This window comes from Salmo trutta, chromosome 38 (genome assembly GCF_901001165.1).
Source record: "Salmo trutta chromosome 38, fSalTru1.1, whole genome shotgun sequence".
In the NCBI taxonomy this organism is placed as follows: Eukaryota; Metazoa; Chordata; class Actinopteri; order Salmoniformes; family Salmonidae; genus Salmo; species Salmo trutta.
In genome coordinates this window covers 34,319,017-34,342,742 of record NC_042994.1, presented here as the reverse complement: position 1 = coordinate 34,342,742, position 23,726 = coordinate 34,319,017, and the positions used below count along the sequence as shown (strand labels likewise).

The window sequence follows — 23,726 nt, the reverse complement described above, 5'->3', positions numbered from 1 at the left end:
CAAGAAAACTAATGAGCAGCTTGGCAATGTTTGTAACACAAGGAATGTAAGTAAGATGTAATGTGGTATATTGCTCAATGTAATTTTAAAAAAATGTGACGAGTCTTTTAACCAATGTGTTAAAATAATTCATTTAGATACAATAGTAATGATTAACAGTTGTACAAGTGAACATCAAGAATCAACAAAGTGCCTCCATAACACAACACATCACTGCACACTGTCCTGCCAGATAAACTGCTGATCACTACACACCACACTGTCCTGACAGATAAACTGCTGATCACTACACACCACACTGACCTGCCAGATAAACTGATCATTACACACCACACTGTCCTGCCAGATAAACTGCTGATCACTACACACCACACTGTCCTGCCAGATAAACTGCTGATCACTACACACCACACTGTCCTGCCAGATAAACTGCTGATCACTACACACCACACTGTCCTGCCAGATAAACTGCTGATCACTACACACCACACTGTCCTGCCTGATAAACTGCTGATCACTACACACCACACTGTCCTGCCAGATAAACTGCTGATCACTACACACCACACTGTCCTGACAGATAAACTGCTGACCACTACACACCACACTGTCCTGCCAGATAAACTGATCACTACACACCACACTGTCCTGACAGATAAACTGCTGATCACTACACACCACACTGTCCTGCCAGATAAACTGCCGATCACTACACACCACACTGTCCTGCCAGATAAACTGCTGATCACTACACACCACACTGTCCTGCCAGATAAACTGCTGATCACTACACACCACACTGTCCTGACAGATAAACTGCTGATCACTACACACCACACTGTCCTGACAGATAAACTGCTGATCACTACACACCACACTGTCCTGCCAGATACACTGCTGATCACTACACACCACACTGTCCTGCCAGATACACTGCTGATCACTACACACCACACTGTCCTGCCAGATAAACTGATCACTACACACCACACTGTCCTGCCAGATAAACTGATCACTACACACCACACTGTCCTGACAGATAAACTGCTGACCACTACACACCACACTGTCCTGCCAGATAAACTGATCACTACACACCACACTGTCCTGCCAGATAAACTGATCACTACACACCACACTGTCCTGACAGATAAACTGCTGATCACTACACACCACACTGTCCTGCCAGATAAACTGCTGATCACTACACACCACACTGTCCTGACAGATAAACTGCTGATCACTACACACCACACTGTCCTGACAGATAAACTGCTGATCACTACACACCACACTGTCCTGACAGATAAACTGCTGATCACTACACACCACACTGTCCTGACAGATAAACTGCTGACCACTACACACCACACTGTCCTGCCAGATAAACTGATCACTACACACCACACTGTCCTGACAGATAAACTGCTGATCACTACACACCACACTGTCCTGCCAGATAAACTGCCGATCACTACACACCACACTGTCCTGCCAGATAAACTGCTGATCACTACACACCACACTGTCCTGCCAGATAAACTGCTGATCACTACACACCACACTGTCCTGACAGATAAACTGCTGATCACTACACACCACACTGTCCTGACAGATAAACTGCTGATCACTACACACCACACTGTCCTGCCAGATACACTGCTGATCACTACACACCACACTGTCCTGCCAGATACACTGCTGATCACTACACACCACACTGTCCTGCCAGATAAACTGATCACTACACACCACACTGTCCTGCCAGATAAACTGATCACTACACACCACACTGTCCTGACAGATAAACTGCTGACCACTACACACCACACTGTCCTGCCAGATAAACTGATCACTACACACCACACTGTCCTGACAGATAAACTGCTGATCACTACACACCACACTGTCCTGCCAGATAAACTGCTGATCACTACACACCACACTGTCCTGACAGATAAACTGCTGATCACTACACACCACACTGTCCTGACAGATAAACTGCTGATCACTACACACCACACTGTCCTGACAGATAAACTGCTGATCACTACACACCACACTGTCCTGACAGATAAACTGCTGATCACTACACACCACACTGTCCTGCCAGATAAACTGCTGATCACTACACACCACACTGTCCTGCCTGATAAACTGCTGATCACTACACACCACACTGTCCTGCCAGATAAACTGCTGATCACTACACACCACACTGTCCTGACAGATAAACTGCTGACCACTACACACCACACTGTCCTGCCAGATAAACTGATCACTACACACCACACTGTCCTGACAGATAAACTGCTGATCACTACACACCACACTGTCCTGCCAGATAAACTGCCGATCACTACACACCACACTGTCCTGCCAGATAAACTGCTGATCACTACACACCACACTGTCCTGCCAGATAAACTGCTGATCACTACACACCACACTGTCCTGACAGATAAACTGCTGATCACTACACACCACACTGTCCTGACAGATAAACTGCTGATCACTACACACCACACTGTCCTGCCAGATACACTGCTGATCACTACACACCACACTGTCCTGCCAGATACACTGCTGATCACTACACACCACACTGTCCTGCCAGATAAACTGATCACTACACACCACACTGTCCTGCCAGATAAACTGATCACTACACACCACACTGTCCTGACAGATAAACTGCTGACCACTACACACCACACTGTCCTGCCAGATAAACTGATCACTACACACCACACTGTCCTGACAGATAAACTGCTGATCACTACACACCACACTGTCCTGCCAGATAAACTGCTGATCACTACACACCACACTGTCCTGACAGATAAACTGCTGATCACTACACACCACACTGTCCTGACAGATAAACTGCTGATCACTACACACCACACTGTCCTGACAGATAAACTGCTGATCACTACACACCACACTGTCCTGACAGATAAACTGCTGATCACTACACACCACACTGTCCTGCCAGATAAACTGATCACTACACACCACACTGTCCTGACAGATAAACTGATCACTACACACCACACTGTCCTGACAGATAAACTGCTGATCACTACACACCACACTGTCCTGACAGATAAACTGCTGATCACTACACACCACACTGTCCTGACAGATAAACTGCTGATCACTACACACCACACTGTCCTGACAGATAAACTGCTGATCACTACACACCACACTGTCCTGCCAGATAAACTGCTGATCACTACACACCACACTGTCCTGCCAGATACACTGCTGATCACTACACACCACACTGTCCTGCCAGATAAACTGCTGATCACTACACACCACACTGTCCTGCCAGATAAACTGCTGATCACTACACACCACACTGTCCTGCCTGATAAACTGCTGCCTTATTATTATAGTTCAGGGCTCTACGCTGACATGTGTTTCTAAGTTTATATACTGAACAAAAATATAAACGCAACATGGAAAGTGTTGGTCCCATGTTTCATGCGGGATCGTCTGTGGGAGGGGGTGCGGAGGTGTATTTCTGTCAGTAATAAAACCCTTTTGTGTGGAAAACTCATTCTGTTTGGCTGGGTCTTGTGCCCCAGTGGGTGGGCATATGGCAGCACACCTGCCCAGTCGTGAAATCCATAGATTAGGGCCTAATGAATATATTTCAATTGGCTTCTATGAACTGTAACTCAGTAAAATCTTTGAAGTTGTCGCATGTTGCGTTTATATTTTTTGTTGAGTATAGTTAGGAGCTGGGCAATTCCACAGTAACGGAATTACACCAGACTCTGATTTTTCATTTTAAAATGTATGCAAAACAAAAACCATTGCTGCTTTAAAACCACGTTTGTGTTCATCAGTTCAACAACTGCAGGGTTTGTGCCCCGTTATTAAATATTAGTATTTACTGGTGTTAATCTGACCTGTCTCCTCCTCCTCCTCTTTCACTTCAAAAACTGCCTCCTCCTCTTCCTCCTCTTCTTTCACTGTAACATCCTCCTCCTCTTTCACTCTGAACGCGTCTTCCTCTTCTTTCACTGTAACGTCTTTCTCTTCTTCTTTCACTGTAACAGCCTCACCCTCTACTTCTTGTTTTACTGTAACAGCCTCCTCTTCCTTCTCCTCTTTCACGACAATGTTCAGCCCCAGAGCTTCTTTCTCCGTCCAGCAGACCTCCTCTTCTTTAACAGGAGGGGAGTAGTTTAGGGAGCTCATGTTCGGGGATGTTAGCTAGCTAGCTATCATTAGCGTCTAGGCTAGTGCTAACTTAACCAACCAGCTACTATAGCTGACTAATAAAAAATAACGTAATATTAAATTAAATAGGTTAACAAGTAGATACGACAGAAGTGTGTCTAAAACACAGTAGCTAATATAGACCGAAAGCGTATAAATAGGTTGAATCTTTCGGCTATGTTGGCTAGCAAGCTACCGAGGTGGTTGACGAGCTGTTTATGAAGAACCGTCCACTAGATTATACGTCACGCTGCAGCATCGCCTGAAAGACGCACATCGCCGTCTGCTGACTGGAGGGAAACGCAGTTGAGGATCAGATTTTATATTCAGACTAAGATTATTTTACATGGATTTAATTAAATAATACTATTATTTTGAGACATACAAAGACAGGAATGTGTTGGTTGACTAGTGCGAATAAAAAAATGTTTATTACAGCACATTTAAGGCAGTTTCATTCAGTCAAACAACATATAAATAAGTAGCCAGCTACTGTAGGTCTATACTGCTCCTACATGGTGTAACAATACATCATGTAGATGTATATAATGAACAGACTAGGTCTATACTGCTCCTACATGGTGTAACAATACATCATGTAGCTGTATATAATGAACAGACTAGGTCTATACTGCTCCTACATGGTGTAACAATACATCATGTAGATGTATATAATGAACAGACTAGGTCTATAATGCTCCTACATGGTGTAACAAATGTTTGGGGTCACTTAGAAATGTCCTTGTTTTTGAAAGAAAGTCAAATTTTTTGTCCATTAAAATGACATGAAATTGATCTGAAATACAGTGTAGACATTGTTAATGTTGTAAATGACTATTGTAGCTGAAAACGGCAGATTTTTTATGAAATATCTACATCGGCGTACAGAGGCCCATTATCAGCAACCATCACTCCTGTGTTCCAATGCCACGTTGTGTTAGCTAATCCAAGATTATCATTTTAAAAGGCTAATTGATCATTAGAAAACCCTTTTGCAATTATGTTAGTACAGCTGAAAACTGTTGTGCTGATTTAACAAAGCGTTTGTAAACAGTGTTGTTGCATAACAATCAGGCAGTAGAACAACAATAATCACCCTCTTGACCAATCTTCCCTCCCCTTAACATTGGGTTGATTCAGACCCTGTCAGAGTACCAGGTGGACATTGGCTTGATTCAGACCCTGTCAGTGTACCATGTGGACATTGGGTTTAATTCAGACCCTGTCAGAGTACCAGGTGGACATTGGGTTGATTAAGACCCTGCCAGTGTACCAGGTGGACATTAAGACCCTGCCAGTGTACCAGGTGGACATTGGGTTTAATTCAGACCCTGTCAGAGTACCAGGTGGACATTGGGTTGATTAACACCCTACCAGTGTGCCAGGTGGACATTGGGTTTGATTCAGACCCTGCCAGTGTGCCAGGTGGACATTGGGTTTGATTCAGACCCTGCCAGTGTACCAGGTGGACATTGGGTTGATTAAGACCCTGTCAGTGTACCAGGTGGACATTGGGTTTGATTCAGACCCTGCCAGTGTACCAGGTGGACATTGGGTTTAATTCAGACCCTGCCAGTGTACCAGGTGGACATTGGGTTTGATGCAGACCCTGTCAGTGTACCAGGTGGACATTGGGTTTGATTCAGACCCTGCCAGTGTACCAGGTGGACATTGGGTTTGATTCAGACCCTGTCAGTGTACCAGGTGGAAATTGGATTTGATGCAGACCCTGTCAGTGTACCAGGTTGACATTGGGTTTGATTCAGACCCTGCCAGTGTACCAGGTGGACATTGGGTTGATTAAGACCCTGCCAGTGTACCAGGTGGACATTGGGTTTGATTCAGACCCTGCCAGTGTACCAGGTGGACATTGGGTTTAATTCAGACCCTGCCAGTGTACCAGGTGGACATTGGGTTTGATGCAGACCCTGTCAGTGTAACAGGTGGACATTGGGTTTGATTCAGACCCTGTCAGTGTACCAGGTGGACATTGGATTTGATTCAGACCCTGTCAGTGTACCAGACATTGGGTTTGATTCAGACCCTGCCAGTGTGCCTGGTGGACATTGGGTTTGATTCAGACCCTGCCAGTATTTCAGGTGGACATTGGGTTTGATTCAGACCCTGCCAGTATGCCAGGTGGACATTGGGTTTGATTCAGACCCTGCCAGTGTACCAGGTGGACATTGGGTTTGATTCAGACCCTGCCAGTGTACTAGGTGGACATTGGGTTTGATTCAGACCCTGTCAGTGTACCAGGTGGACATTAGGTTTGATTCAGACCCTGTCAGTGTACCAGGTGGACATTGGGTTTGATTCAGACCCTGTCAGCATGGCCAGAAATGTATTCCAAGGTCAGTAACTTAGAACCACAGAACCACCCCAGACCTTTCATGCATGACTAAAAACACCTCAGTATTAGATTTACTGCCATGGTCTAGTATGTCACCACCTCAGACACCATTCACAATGCTGGCTGAGGTACGAGTAAAACATGACATATTATTTCCTAACCATTCACAATGCCGGCTGAGGTACGAGTAAAACATGACATATTATTTCCTAACCATTCACAATGCTGGCTGAGGTATGAGTAAAACATGACATATTATTTCCTAACCATTCACAATGCTGGCTGAGGTAGGAGTAAAACATGACCTATTATTTCCTAACCATTCTCAATGCTGGCTGAGGTACGAGTAAAACATGACATATTATTTCCTAACCATTCACAATGCTGGCTGAGGTACGAGTAAAACATGAAATATTATTTCCTAATTGTAAAAAAATCCCCACTCCTTAATCAACTAGTCTCTCACTGTTTAACCAGAATAACAGGAGTTGTGTCCTTCAAGCTGTTAGATTGTTAGTCCAAAAGAATATTCAGCTACTTAGATGTCATGTATTGTCATGTTATGCTCACTATAAGAAGTCCTGAATGTATTGAAATGCCTGGAGGGGATGTGTTAATTCATAACCCATCATTTATACCTGTTAATTCATAACCCATCATTTATACCTGTTAATTCATATCCCATCATTTATACCTGTTAATTCATAACCCATCATTTATACCTGTTAATTCATAACCCATCATTTATACCTGTTAATTCATAACCCATCATTTATACCTGTTAATTCATAACCCATCATTTATACCTGTTAATTCAGGGGCGGTTCAGGCAGGCTGGCACGCTCCCTAACCATACTCGGCAGGAACTCATGGGGATCTGTAATAAACCCCAGGAAGAGTAGCTGCTGCCTTGACAGGAACTAATGGGGATCCATAATAAACCCCAGGAAGAGTAGCTGCTGCCTTGGCAGGAACTAATGGGTATCCTTAATAAACCCCAAGAAGAGTAGCTGCTGCCTTGACAGGAACTAATGGGGATCCATAATAAACCCCAGGAAGAGTATCTGCTGCCTTGGCAGGAACTCATGGGGATCCATAATAAACCCCAGGAAGAGTAGCTGCTGCCTTGGCAGGAACTAATGGGGATCCATAATAAATACAAATACTTGTATCAATATATTTGTGTCTCTTTTCTCTCGGATTCTAAAAAGCTAATTAGCATCAAAGTAGATGACATGCAAGACTACAAATCCCTGCAAGCTCCTGCATGTCATCTCTAGCCAACACCTTTCACAGAACAGTTCACGGAATTGTCCATTGAAATAAATTTTGACAATTTAATCATTGCTACATTAAGGCCTGATTGCTGGAGTGCTGCAGAGATGGTTGTCCTTCTGGAAGGTTCTCCCATCTCCACAGAGGAACTCTGGAGCTCTGTCAGAGTGAACATCAGGTTCTTGTTCACCTCCCTGACCAAGGCCCTTCTCCCACGATTTCTCAGTTTGGCCGGGCGGCCAGCTCTAGGAAGAGTCTTGGTGGTTCCAAACTTCTTCCATTTAAGAATGATGGAGGCCAGTGTGTTCTTGGGGACCTTCAATGCTGCAGACATTTTTTGGTTCCTTTCCCCAGATCTGTGCCTCGACACAATCCTGTCTCAGAGCAATATGGACAATTCCTTTGACCTCATGGCTTGGTTTTTGCTCTGACATGCACTGTAAACTGTGGGACCTTATATAGACAGTTGTGTGCCTTTCCAAATCATGTCCAATCAATTGAATTTACCGCAAGTGGACTCCAAGTTGTAGAAACATTTCAAGGAAGATCAATTGAATCAGGATGCATCTGAGCTCAATTTCGAGTCTCATAGCAAAGGGTCTGAATACTTAAGTCAATACATTTGTAAAAATGTTTTTTAAAAATGATTTTGTTTTGTCATTATGGGTTATTGTGATGTCATTATGGGGTATTGATTATTCAATTATAAAATTATTCAACTTTAGAATAAGGCTGTAATGTAACTAAATGTTTAAAAAGTGAAGGGGTCTGAATACTTAATGAATGCACTGTATACCCCTTGCAGTTTTGTACACAGTCATGTGATACGTGGTATAGAAGAGTCCAATCTTAGGAGAGTACATGGGAGGCACTATACTGTGTGTCTGCATGTGTCTATCTGGTTAAAACCACTGTTACAGGAGCCCCTCCACCCTCTGGTGGGATGGATCATGTCTACAGAAAACCTAGATTCAAATACTTAGATTTGTGTGTATTGGGTATATGTTGTGAAATTGTTAGATATTACTTATTAGATATTACTGCACTGTCGGAGCTAGAAACACAAGCATTTCATTACACCCACAATAATATCTGCTAAACATGTGTATGTGACCAATAAAATGTGATTTTGTTTTGAAATAAACGTCCTATTTATCAAAGATGCTTTTGGCTGGAGTCAAAATGGCTCCAAAGGATTTGAATTTGTTAAAAGTCCATATTGATACAGAAACACTAAACCATGATATAGATTTCTTAAGAACAAGTTGATTGACAAAGTCATGAAAATTTGGAAGAATTGAATAAACCACATTTTGGCTATGATAAAAGATATGCCTCTGGGGTCAAAATGATCCATGTCATAAGTATGGTTCAATGCAAATATGTAGTGGGTGTAAAGTTTGTTTTAAATTCTCACTCATTAAACACGAATCAATCAACACATGCTTCTCTTTGAACGACTTAATGTAATATTAATCTTCTCTGAAATAAATGAAAAATAAGCGTTTGGTTCCTCAACTGCGTTGCCCTCCAGTCAGCAGATGGCGATGTGCGTCTTTTAGGTTCAGGCGATGCTGCCAGTGTGACGTATAATCTAGTGGACGGACGCTCCTTCAACAACAACAGCTAGTCAGACACCTCGGTAGCTTTCTAGCAAACATAGCTACAACATTCACGCTCTTTACACTGTTTTGGTGTATATTAGTCGCTGTGTATTAAACACACTTCTGTCGTATGTACTTGTTGGCCCATTTAATGATATATTTACGTTGTTTGTCAGCTAGCTGGTTTGCTAAGTTAGCTTAGAAGTAGGCTAGTCGCTAATGCTAGCTAGCTAACATCCCCGACCATGCGCTCACTAAGCTACTCTCCTCCTGTTAAAGAAGAGGAGGTCTGCTGGACGGAGAAAGAAGCTCTAGTGAAAGAGGAGGAGGAAGAGAAGGATGTTACAATACAAAAACAAGTAGAGGGTGAGGCTGTTACAGTGAAAGAAGAAGAGAAAGACGTTTCAGTGAAAGAAGAGGAAGACGCGTTCAGAGTGAAAGAGGAGGAGGAAGAGAAAGAGGAGGATGCTGTTTTTGGAGTGAAGGAGGAGGAGGAGGAGAAGACTGTCACATTGGAGGAAGAAGAGGAGGTTGGAGATCTGTTTAACACCAGTAAGTACCGTCTCTGCAGTCGTTGAACCAATATGCAGTAAAGGGGTTCTACACTTTAATGTTGTTCTGTAGGAATGGCTGAAGCTTCACTGTAACGTGTAGAACATCAAGAGTGGACCATCAACAAAACGTTAACAATTGATCAAATGCATCCAATGACAATGCCTGAAATACTGTAGTCCTCAATATCTCCTATTAGATTAGCCCAATATGTTCTCTTAAAGGGGCAATCAGCAGTTGTTACATCCATTTTGGGACTTATACATTAATGATATGTACCCATTGTTTCTTTAAGAATTCACTTTTAAATGCCTCATGAGCTAAGTTCAACTGTCGTACCCCATCAGAACCCAAAATATAAGCTTTTTTTTACTCCAATGTTTGTCAGTAAATATAAACAAACACTGTATATCCTCAAAACATGGTTAAAACTATAATGTTGATATCATGGATGGTTGCATTTCTCCAGCCCCATCCCTCAGCTTTTTACCGAAACGGGCAGGGAGTACGCTTTGTTATTGTTTCTGCTGCTGATTTCTGCCCCCGTTACTCCTCAAGGGCCAAGGACTGCATGTTATTTTATGAGGTAGACTGGCTCTAGCAGCTAAAATAGTCAAATATTCCATCTAAATGTGAATCGATTCTCAATTGCGATACGTTTCTAGAAACATAAATTGCTGTACTTTCATATCAATTCAGAATAATTTCACACAATACTTAAATATCACATCAAAATAATTTCATACAATACTTTCATATCACATCAAAATAGGTAACCAGTCGCGATGCCCCAAACAGTGAATGCAAATCAATTTATAACATTTTTGACATGTGTTTTTCTGGATTTTTTTGTTGTTATTCTGTCTCTCACTGTTCAAATAAACCTACCATTAAAATTATAGACTGATTATTTCTTTGTCAGTGGGCAAATGTACAAAATCAGCAGGGGATCAAATACTTTTTTCCCTCACTGTAACTCCCAATCACGGCCAGTTGTGACACAGCCTGGACTTGAACCAGGGTGTCTGTAGTGACGCCTCAAGCACTGAGATACAGTGTTTTAGACCGCTGCACCACTCAGGGGCCCCAAAATCATGTTCTAGTGCTGTTCTAGTGCTGTTCTAGTGCTGTTCTAGTGCTGTTCTAGTGCTGTTCTAGTGTTGTTCTAGTGTTGTCCTAGTGCTGTTCTAGTGCTGTTCTAGTGCTGTCCTAGTGCTGTTCTAGTGCTGTTCTAGTGCTGTTCTAGTGCTGTTCTAGTGCTGTCCTAGTGCTGTCCTAGTGCTGTCCTAGTGCTGTTCTAGTGCTGTTCTAGTGCTGTCCTAGTGCTGTTCTAGTGCTGTTCTAGTGCTGTTCTAGTGCTGTCCTAGTGCTGTCCTAGTGCTGTCCTAGTGCTGTCCTAGTGCTGTTCTAGTGCTGTTCTAGTGCTGTTCTAGTGCTGTTCTAGTGCTGTCCTAGTGCTGTCCTAGTGCTGTTCTAGTGCTGTCCTAGTGCTGTCCTAGTGCTGTCCTAGTGCTGTCCTAGTGCTGTCCTAGTGCTGTTCTAGTGCTGTCCTAGTGCTGTCCTAGTGCTGTCCTAGTGCTGTTCTAGTGCTGTTCTAGTGCTGTTCTAGTGCTGTCCTAGTGCTGTCCTAGTGCTGTCCTAGTGCTGTTCTAGTGCTGTTCTAGTGCTGTTCTAGTGCTGTTCTAGTGCTGTTCTAGTGCTGTCCTAGTGCTGTTCTAGTGCTGTCCTAGTGCTGCTGTTCTAGTGCTGTTCTAGTGCTGTCCTAGTGCTGTTCTAGTGCTGTTCTAGTGCTGTTCTAGTGCTGTTCTAGTGCTGTCCTAGTGCTGTTCTAGTGCTGTTCTAGTGCTGTCCTAGTGCTGTTCTAGTGCTGTTCTAGTGCTGTTCTAGTGCTGTTCTAGTGCTTCACCTAAAATATATCTTGGTCAACCAAGAGTCGTCTGTTCTTTCTACCAATCGATTGGTTGAAATGTTATGTATATTTTTCCATATATAGACACAACCCCATGTGTTTTAATAAAATCAACTATATGTACTGAACTGGTCTGATGCTTTAAGCACGTTGTTTGACCAAATAATTAAGACACTCAAGGGATGACTCGAACCTTTTCCATTTCGAGTGGCAACTTATCTGACCATTTCTACTGATCTGGTACCAGTTAGGATTTTCATATGCACATTTTCATGGAAGATTTTAAAAACATTGTCTGTGATTAATCTACATTCTATCTAAATCTAAAAGAAAATTATACAAATCTAAAAGGAACTTTTACTGCCAACTATGTAAAAATAGCCTCCATAAAACCAACAAATAAAAACATTGCAGCCTGCAGGTAGAAAATATCCTATAAATCACATTTGCTGCACATGGTCTGTCTACAACGAACTTGAAACATATCAACTATCAACTGGGTCCTCCGAAACTTGTGATAGCAGCTTGCAACATTGTATAAAATATTCTGGGCCCTCAGAGTTTCCCGGCCAGTGAGTTTGGGACAGACACGGCTGCAGGCTATTTGTTCAAAGGATAAGAAGTAATCAGGTATTTTATGACATTTCCACTGGATCAGAGCATTACATTTTTCCCTTTAATGCTGAGTGGTTATCGAAAGGGTGAGAGCTGGAAATATATTTTTTAAATACTTTGAGGAACTATTCTCATTTGCAATTGATTTTGATTAGACTTTGTTTACTTGCTTTTTGATGTGAAGAAAAAAATTACTGTTATTGTTTGTTAAACACTTAGTGTACAAACCCTCATTGTCAGGCTGATGGAAAAGCTAGCCAAGGAGCATTTTACTGGTTGAAGTGTTTTTTAAGTATAAAGCAGTTGATTTGCGACAATAACACAAACATATTAAGCAGGAGATTCAAGCGAGCCTTACAATTATAATCCAAAAGTAATGTGAAATGCACTCATTAGCAACCTGTAAATGGAGGCTATATTTGCTGTCAGCCTATGAGAACTCCCCTGAGTTTTCCCCCACGGTGGTGAATTAGTAAATAGACACAGAGCTTAATGTGAGTTTCCTTGAGTAGCACTCCTGATCTTGCGCTGTCATATTCAGAATACATTGTGAAAAACTAAATTTGTCGCTCACCATTTTTGCTCCATGCAGATATACTACATCCATAACTAGTGGTTTCCTCATTAGCAGATATACTACATCCATAACTAGTGGTTTCCTCATTACCAGATATACTACATCCATAACTAGTGGTTTCCTCATTACCAGATATACTACATCCATAACTAGTGGTTTCCTCATTACCAGATATACTACATCCATAACTAGTGGTTTCCTCATTACCAGATATACTACATCCATAACTAGTGGTTTCCTCATTAGCAGATATACTACATCCATAACTAGTGGTTTCCTCATTACCAGATATACTACATCCATAACTAGTGGTTTCCTCATTAGCAGATATACTACATCCATAACTAGTGGTTTCCTCATTACCAGATATACTACATCCATAACTAGTGGTTTCCTCATTACCAGATATACTACATCCATAACTAGTGGTTTCCTCATTACCAGATATACTACATCCATAACTAGTGGTTTCCTCATTACCAGATATACTACATCCATAACTAGTGGTTTCCTCATTAGCAGATATACTACATCCATAACTAGTGGTTTCCTCATTACCAGATATACTACATCCATAACTAGTGGTTTCCTCATTACCAGATATACTACATCCATAACTAGTGGTTTCCTCATTACCAGATATACTACATCCATAACTAGTGGTTTCCTCATTAGCAGATATACTACATCCATAACTAGTGGTTTCCTCATTACCAGATATACTACATCCATAACTAGCCATTTCCTCATTAGCAGGGATGAGTTTCTGCAACCAAATTGTGTGCTTTGCCCTTTTAGCAAACACAGAAAGGGGCCTATATTGGAGACCAAAGTCGTCTGGCACATTGCTTAGGGTTTCAACAACTTTAATAATTTCTTTCTAGCCTACAATCATCGGTTTTACTACTAATGTGAAAACAAGACTAAATATGACTATTCTTGCTCATTTTAAGACAATTGTTAAATCATTTTAACATTCATTACAGACGTCAGTTGTTGTACATCATGGCTACGCTGTTGGCATCACCTTTTACAGTGGATTACTGCTGTTGTGGGCCTTTAATCATCTGTCTGACTTTGTTGTTCACACAGGAGAGAGACTTGACTACCGTGGATCCTCTGGGGAGCCTCAACAACATCATGATGCTGACGAGACAGAGAAGAGTCTCTCCAGATCAGAACTCCTCAAGAAACACCAGCAGAGACCCACAGGGAAGAAAACTCACTGCTGCTCTGACTGTGGGAAGAGATTCACCTCCTCATCAGGCATTAAAATTCATCAGAGAATCCACACAGGAGAGAAACCTTATAGCTGTACTCAATGTGGGAAGAGTTTTGTTTCATCTACTGGTCTGACAGTACACCAGAGAATCCACACAGGAGAGAAACCTTATAGCTGTACTCAATGTGGGAAGAGTTTTGTTTCATCTACTGGTCTGACAGTACACCAGAGAACACACACAGGAGAGAAGTCTTTTAGCTGTGATCAATGTGGGAAGAGTGTTACTACATATAGAAATCTTACTCTACACCAGAGAATCCACACAGGAGAGAAACCGTATAGCTGTGATCAATGTGGGATTTTTTTTGCTAGATCTAGCAGTCTGATTCGACACCAGAGAATACACACAGGAGAGAAACTTTATAGCTGTAATCAATGTGGGAAGAGTTTTGTTTCATCTGGCGATCTGACAGTACACCAGAGAATACACACAGGACCGAAATCTTATAGCTGTGATCAATGTGGGAAGAGTTTTACTCAGCTAAGCAACATGATATCACACCAGAGAACACACACAGGAGAGAAACCGTATAGCTGTACTCAATGTGAGAAGAGTTTTACTCAGTTAAGAAACCTGATATCACACCAGAGAACACACACAGGAGAGAAACTTTATAGCTGTGATCAATGTGGGAATATTTTTGCCAGATCTAGCAGTCTGATTCGACACCAGAGAATACACACAGGAGAGAAACTTTATAGCTGTACTCAATGTGGGAAGAGTTTAAGTCATTCAAGCAGCCTGATATCACACCAGAGAACACACACAGGAGAGAAACCGTATAGTTGTACTCAATGTGGGAAGAGTTTTAGTCATTCAACCAGCCTGATATCACACCAGAGAACACACACAGGAGAGAAACCGTATAGCTGTACTCAATGTGGGAAGAGTTTTAGTCATTCAACCAGCCTGATATCACACCAGAGAACACACACAGGAGAGAAACCGTATAGCTGTACTCAATGTGGGAAGAGTTTTAGTCATTCAACCAGCCTGATATCACACCAGAGAACACACACAGGAGAGAAACCTTATAGCTGTACTCAATGTGGGAAGAGTTTTAGTCATTCAACCAGCCTGATATTACACCAGAGAACACACACAGGAGAGAAATCTCATAGCAGATCTCAGATCAAATATCAGAAAATACATACATGAAGGAGTTGTTTCATGATATCAATGAATTAGTGGCACAATGTAGAATGTTAACATTGTTGTAGGAGATTTTAATAATGTCACAATGTAGAAGCATAAATGTTTGCCCCTTTATCAATTGATTTCAACAGGATTTGGATATTAGCCTCAGGGGAAAATCCAGGCTCTGAATTGAAAGTTGTTTTTTTTGTGTTTAGTTGTGTTACACTTACCACGTTGGTGACCCACTTGAATCAAAATGCAACACTTCAAAATGTAGCGAGCTGTTTTCTACAAATTGTCCTCTAACCAGGGATGTACACATTATTCCCAGATTCCGTGTGGTTTTTGAGCTGTTAGTTTTAACAGGACGTGCAACCTCATCTCCCTTCTGTCACACAAATGATTTTAGCTTGATATCGATCGAGTTATGACAAATAAGTGTTGTGTTCCTTTGTTTAGCGACCCCTAAATTTAAATGCATCACTCCAAAATGTAGCTGACTGTCTTCTGCAGGTTGTCCTCTAACCAGTGAGGTAAAATATATCTTCCATTTCCAGATGTGTTAGTTTCAACAGCACGTACAACCTGATTTCCCCCCTAATCGATATCAGTGATTTATTGCTACTTGTCAAAACAACAGCGTTTCTGATGCTTGTGCAGTTTATAAGGAGCTTGTTTAAAAAAATACAAGTAATATGATTATTGTGGCAGATGTTTGTGTATATAGCACATTTTATGTTTAGGTTTTCAATTCATCACAAACTGTTTCTGCATATTGGTTATTGATTTGGACACGTTAAAACTGTGTTTTGACATTGGGGCTATCCCACCTTGCAACATGTCATTGAAAAGCTGTTGAAAGTAGACTATGCAACCAAATATTTCATATTTACATTTCATGTAACATTTAGTCATGATTATTATTTATGTAACCAACTGACATATTTGGGGTACAATTATATTAACATTGTTGCCCTGCTTTTAGAATATCAGGATTCATTCTCAGATGTGCCAACCCAAATGTACTAGAGCATGACATTGGGGACTGGGCCCCGATCCAACAACATGCCTATCTAGTGAACCCTGAAAAGAGAGAGAAGCTCCACAGTGAGGTGGAAAGTTACTACAGATATTGCAGGAGTTAAGGACAACTTGGTTGCTGATTGTCTCAAGGGTTGGCAGTCAAAAAGTTTTGCGTTTAGCCATTGTGTTGCCATGGTTCACAATTTATTTTGACTGCACGTTTTTCCATATTGGAGGTGAGTTTTGTTTGGGCTCGTTCCAAGGCGACGAGAGTTCTAGAAGCTAGTGAGTTTTAGGAAGACGAGAGTTCTAGAAGCTAGTGGGTTTTAGGAAGACGAGAGTTCTAGAAGCTAGTGGGTTTTAGGAAAACGAGAGTTCTAGAAGCTAGTGGGTTTTAGGAAGACGAGAGTTCTAGAAGCTAGTGAGTTTTAGGAAGACGAGAGTTCTAGAAGCTAGTGAGTTTTAGGAAGACGAGAGTTCTAGAAGCTAGTGGGTTTTAGGAAGACGAGAGTTCTAGAAGCTAGTGAGTTTTAGGAAGACGAGAGTTCTAGAAGCTAGTGGGTTTTAGGAAGACGAGAGTTCTAGACGCAAGTGAGTTTTAGGATTCTATAGAAATTATATGATTGTATATTATTATTTAGAAATGTGTGGGTTTTTTGTTTTTAATTGTTGACAGCCAGTAGACACCATGTGTATATTGTAGAAGACCTAGTCATTGTAGTTGATTATAATGTGAAATAGAAGTTGTTTTCTGTTGATGGTGAGCAAACTTGTCCAACAAAAATATAGGATATATTTGTTGTCTTAAGGGGGAAGGTGTTACAGGCTTTGGTTTTTCCATTTATGTTTTGAGGTTGGACGCTAGCACGTCTAGCTCGTTAGCACGTCTAGCTCGTTAGCACGTCTAGCTCGTTAGCACGTCTAGCTCGTTAGCCCGTCTAGCTCGTTAGCACGTAGGACGCACTGATTGGTGTCACCTCGTTAGTCAGAATGTGTTACAACTGTGCTGGCTTGGATTTTCTTCAGGGTGCTTATTAGTCTTTCAGTTGTTAATCTTATGTTTGTTGTGATATATATAATATAAATATTTCAGTTTATTTTCATTGTTTTTTCCTGTGAAGCCATTGCGTTGCATCCATGTCTGAAATGTGCTGTATAAATAAAGCTTGATTTGATTTGAACATATTGCAAAACAAAGGAACCCAATGACTGACCAATCAACAGTCTTAATTATTTTTTGTATTTTATTTAACCTTTATTTAATTAGACAATTCAGTTAAGAACAAATTCTTATTTACAATGATTGCCTACCAGGGAACAGTGGGTTAACTGCCTTGTTCAGGGGCAGAACAACATATGTTTACATTGTCAGCTCTAACCACTAGGCTACCTGCCGCCCTCTTGCATAACCAATGAACACGTATTTTAGTCCATCTTAGTATGAAAAACAGTATAAATTCAGTGTATCTTCCACTATGTCAAAACAGTATCACTTTTCAACCAACCCAGTGCATTTGTTGAAACTGAAAAGTTTTGAAATCAAGCCTAAATGAGAACACCTGATTGGGTTCAGTATGAATACCTGGGTTAATCCTGATTAGGTTCAGTATGAACACCTGGGTTAATCCTGATTAGGTTCAGTATGAACACCTGGGTTAATCCTGATTAGGTTCAGTATGAACACCTGGGTTAATCCTGATTAGGTTCAGTATGAACACCTGGGTTAATCCTGATTAGGTTCAGTATGAACACCTGGGTTAATCCTGATTAGGTTCAGTATGAACACCTGGGTTAATCCTGATTAGGTTCAGTATGAACACCTGGGTTAATCCTGATTAGGTTCAGTATGAACACCTGGGTTAATCCTGATTAGGTTCAGTATGAACACATGCTGTTGGTCTGGTGGTGCTCATTCAAACCCGGAATAGAAAACACCAATACTGGTGTGAATCTTGAGACGAAACAATGGCAGAGGCAAAAATAATTTGTTAAAAAAAACTTTAGTGTGAATGAAAAAACGCTCCAAAACAAATGTTGTCAAACCATCCAGTTATTGAAGGTACATTTAGTCTGCTAAATTTAGTCATTTAGCAGATGCTCTTATCCAGAGCGACTTACAGTAGTGAATGCATACATTTAATTTCATTTCCATGCATTTTTTGTACTGGCCCCCCATGGGAATCAAACCCACAACCCTGGCATTGCAAACACCATGCTCTACCAACTGAGCCACACTGCTGCTACTGAGCAGTAGAACAAGAGGGTTGGGCTGCAATTTGCAGTGAATTCAATGGAAATGTAACCACAAGAAGAGTACAACAACTAGAGGTGAGATATCTGCATTATTATCAGGATTACAAGAAGAAACAACAACTAGAGGTGAGATATCTGCATTATTATCAGGATTACAAGAAGAAACAACAACTACAGGTGAGATATCTGCATTATTATCAGGATTTCTCATATTCATATTTTTGTGACATAACTTTTATTATTAAATGATATCTGCCTTTTATAGACTCTGTGGAAGAACCTTAAACTGGCTTTAAAACGAGAGAAAGCAGAGATCAGAAGAGAGAGATTTACTACTGGTGGTGGACCACCAAAACAACACAACACTGATGAATTGAGTGACTTCCTGTCTGGAATAATAGAGCAGCAGCAACATCTGGATGGTATACCAGATGATGACCAACCTCTGGATGGTATACCAGATGATGACCAACATCTGGATGGTATACCAGATGATGACCAACCTCTGGATGGTATACCAGACGATGACCAACCTCTGGATGGTATACCAGATGATGACCAACCTCTGGATTGTATACCAGATGATGACCAACAGGTTTGAAGAGCCAGCACACAGTGAGGGTGGAATGTGAACAGGTTGGAAGAGCCAGTACACAGTGAGGGTGTAATGTGAACAGGTTGGAAGAGCCAGTATACAGTGAGGGTGGAATGTGAACAGGTTGGAAGAGCCAGTACACAGTGAGGGTGGAATGTGAACAGGTTGGAAGAGCCAGTACACAGTGAGGGTGGAATGTGAACAGGTTGGAAGAGCCAGTACACAGTGAGGGTGTAATGTGAACAGGTTGGAAGAGCCAGTACACAGTGAGGGTGGAATGTGAACAGGTTGGAAGAGCCAGTACACAGTGAGGGTGGAATGTGAACAGGTTGGAAGAGCCAGTACACAGTGAGGGTGTAATGTGAACAGGTTGGAAGAGCCAGTACACAGTGAGGGTGGAATGTGAACAGGTTGGAAGAGCCAGTACACAGTGAGGGTGTAATGTGAACAGGTTGGAAGAGCCAGTACACAGTGAGGGTGTAATGTGAACAGGTTGGAAGAGCCAGTACACAGTGAGTGTGAACCCTCCACATCTGCTATAACATCCCTGAGAGAAGATGATGCCACCACCTTTCAGCAGAGAACAAAGAAGACGACAATACATGAAACGTTAACCAGAGAATTTCATGAGCATAAAATGAAATATCTGAAGGAAGAACATGAAATGAGAATTGTCCAGGTTGAATTGGATATGAAGTTGGAAGAGAGAGGTATGATCCTAAAAAGAGACAGTAATGAGACAATAGTGATGACCAGCCACGGTGAACAATATGATATGTAAAACAATACATGTTTTGGCATTTGGATATTCATGAGTGAGAGTATTTTAATCACCACAAACTACATTTTAAACCAGTCTTGGTTTAGTCACTCATTTAATTTTGCTTCACACTATTTGAATTTTGTACAGAACAAACATTATCAAACCAAAAATAAGCCATAATGAATACATTCTATATTTAAATGCATCTCATCTAGTTGAAATGCTGCAATGTGAAGCAACTGTGCAAGTCCTCGTTGGTCATTGACTGCCTCAGTCATGGACACATCTGCCTCAGTCATGGACACATCTGCCTCAGTCACATCTGCCTCAGTCATGGACACATCTGCCTCAGTCATGGACACATCTGCCTCAATCACATCTGCCTCAGTCATGGACACATCTGCCTCAATCACATCTGCCTCAGTCATGGACACATCTGCCTCAGTCATGGACACATCTGCCTCAATCACATCTGTCTCAGTCATGGACACATCTGCCTCAGTCATGGACACATCTGCCTCAATCACATCTGCCTCAGTCATGGACACATCTGCCTCAATCACATCTGCCTCAGTCATGGACACATCTGCCTCAGTCACATCTGCCTCAGTCATGGACACATCTGCCTCAGTCACATCTGCCTCAGTCATGGACACATCTGCCTCAGTCATGGACACATCTGCCTCAATCACATCTGCCTCAGTCATGGACACATCTGCCTCAGTCATGGACACATCTGCCTCAATCATGGACACATCTGCCTCAATCACATCTGTCTCAGTCATGGACACATCTGCCTCAATCACATCTGCCTCAGTCATGGACACATCTGCCTCAGTCATGGACACATCTGCCTCAATCACATCTGTCTCAGTCATGGACACATCTGCCTCAGTCATGGACACATCTGCCTCAATCACATCTGCCTCAGTCATGGACACATCTGCCTCAATCACATCTGCCTCAGTCATGGACACATCTGCCTCAGTCACATCTGCCTCAGTCATGGACACATCTGCCTCAGTCACATCTGCCTCAGTCATGGGAACATCTGCCTCAATCACATCTGCCTCAGTCATGGACACATCTGCCTCAATCACATCTGCCTCAGTCATGGACACATCTGCCTCAATCACATCTGCCTCAGTCATGGACACATCTGCCTCAATCACATCTGCCTCAGTCATGGGAACATCTGCCTCAGTCATGGTACATCTGCTTGATGCTGATCATGGGAGGATCAGGACAGTCATGGTACATCTGCTTGATGCTGATCATGGGAGGATCAGGACAGTCATGGACACATCTGCTTGATGCTGACCATGGGAGGATCAGGACAGTCATGGACACATCTGCTTGATGCTGATCATGGGAGGATCAGGACAGTCATGGGAACATCTGCTTGATGCTGATCATGGGAGGATCAGGACAGCCATGGGAACATCTGCTTGATGCTGATCATGGGAGGATCAGGACAGTCATGGGTACATCTGCTTGATGCTGATCATGGGAGGATCAGGACAGTCATGGGAACATCTGCTTGATGCTGATCATGGGAGGATCAGGACAGCCATGCTGCTTCAGGTAGTTGTGCATCACAGCTGTAGCAATGATCACCTTGCAGCAACTTCTTGGCTTGAAACCAAGTGTATTGCGAAAACACTGGAATCTATTTTTCGCTGGACCATCCCTGGACCATCCCTCTCGTGTGGATATGAGCTCTGTTGTATCTTTGCTGCTCGGCTGTTGTGGGATTTATGTCTGGAGTGAATAAAAAGTTACTCTGACCATGTTAATATATAGTAACTATTAGTAGACCATGTTACTATGTAGTAACTATTAGTAGACCATATTACTATGTAGTAACTATTAGTAGACCATGTTACTATGTAGTAACTATTAGTAGACCATATTACTATGTAGTAACTATTAGTAGACCATGTTACTATGTAGTAACTATTAGTATACCATGTTACTATGTAGTAACTATTAGTAGACCATATTATTATGTAGTAACTATTAGTAGACCATATTACTATGTAGTAACTATTAGTAGACCATGTTACTATGTAGTAACTATTAGTAGGCCACGTTACTATGTAGTAACTATTAGTAGACCATGTTACTATGTAGTAACTATTAGTAGACCACGTTACTATGTAGTAACTATTAGTAGACCATATTACTATGTAGTAACTATTAGTAGACCATGTTTCTCACCCTAATATCCACTGTCACCAAGTAGTTGTCCACTATGTTGTCCTCTCTGAAACTGAGACCAATGAAGAGTTGAGTTCCATCCTGAGTTGCACCTTTCCAACAGGCAACAATGTTTGAGAACTCTAAATTAGGATTAGCATCCACCCTGAACATTGATGGATACCCAGTTGTTATGGTTACGGTACTCCTCAGCATCAGGAGTTGATGGAAAACCAGTTGTTATGGTTACGGTACTCCTCAGCATCAGGAGTTGATGGTAAACCAGTTGTTATGGTTACGGTACTTCTCAGCATCAGGAGTTGATGTAAAACCAGTTGTTATGGTTACGGTACTCCTCAGCATCAGGAGTTGATGGTAAACCAGTTGTTATGGTTACGGTACTCCTCAGCATCAGGAGTTGATGGTAAAACAGTTGTTATGGTTACAGTACTCCTCAGCATCAGGAGCTGATGGACAGTTGATGGGAACATGACATCCATCTAACCAGCCAATCACTCCTGGGAACTGCCCATATTCAGAGAATTGCACTTCATAGTTGGCTTGACCAGCAGCATCAGGAAACTAGATGTAAAGACTCCTCCTGCAGACTTTATAGTTGGCTTGACCAGCAGCATCAGGAAACTAGATGTAAAGACTCCTCCTGCAGACTTTATAGTTGGCTTGACCAGCAGCATCAGGAAACTAGATGTAAAGACTCCTCCTGCAGACTTTATAGTTGGCTTGACCAGCAGCATCAGGAAACTAGATGTAAAGACTCCTCCTGCAGACTTTATAGTTGGCTTGGCCAGCAGCATCAGGAAACTAGATGTAAAGACTCCTCCTGCAGACTTTTTGAACTATTAAACACACAGTTGCTTCACTGGCACTGACACAAATCACCAGTTTCACAATGAAATATTCCAGATGCCAAAAGCCTCAGTGATCAGAACTTGGAGAGAATTGAGACAGAGAGGAAAGTCTAGGCTCAAGCAGAGATATTATCTCCAATGCATTTTCTTTGTACATAAGAAAGCGGTCTCAAGGTAATGTAATGGATTCCTCCTATCCACAAGTACTGGTCTGGCCTCTGTAGTGCATGTTGGTCTTCATTTAGACATTCCACATAGTCCAGGCTCCCTCACAAATAGCACTAAGCAGAAGTTAAACCTGCCTCTTTGAAAGATTCATTTAATCTTCCATTTAGTCCTGGAGTAGCTCTAATCCTCCCTCTTGCAATCGGCTTTGATTAGTCCAGAACAGCTAAATCTACGACTATTGTAAGATAACTCAAAGCGACATGCACAGACTTAAGACAGCTCAAACAAGCATTTTAGTCTGGGACTAAGCTT

At 41.8% G+C, this 23,726-nt stretch overlaps 1 protein-coding gene across 1 annotated transcript; it reads left to right on the top strand.

Moving 5' to 3' along the window:
- Positions 1–14,482: 14,482 nt before the first annotated feature.
- LOC115178285 (zinc finger protein 79-like) lies at positions 14,483–15,496 on the top strand (the record flags this gene model as incomplete). Its single annotated transcript, XM_029739392.1, has 2 exons — positions 14,483–14,757; positions 15,091–15,496. Coding segments are annotated over 2 exons (681 nt in total), but the record flags the coding sequence as incomplete, so codon positions are not given.
- Positions 15,497–23,726: the final 8,230 nt, after the last annotated feature.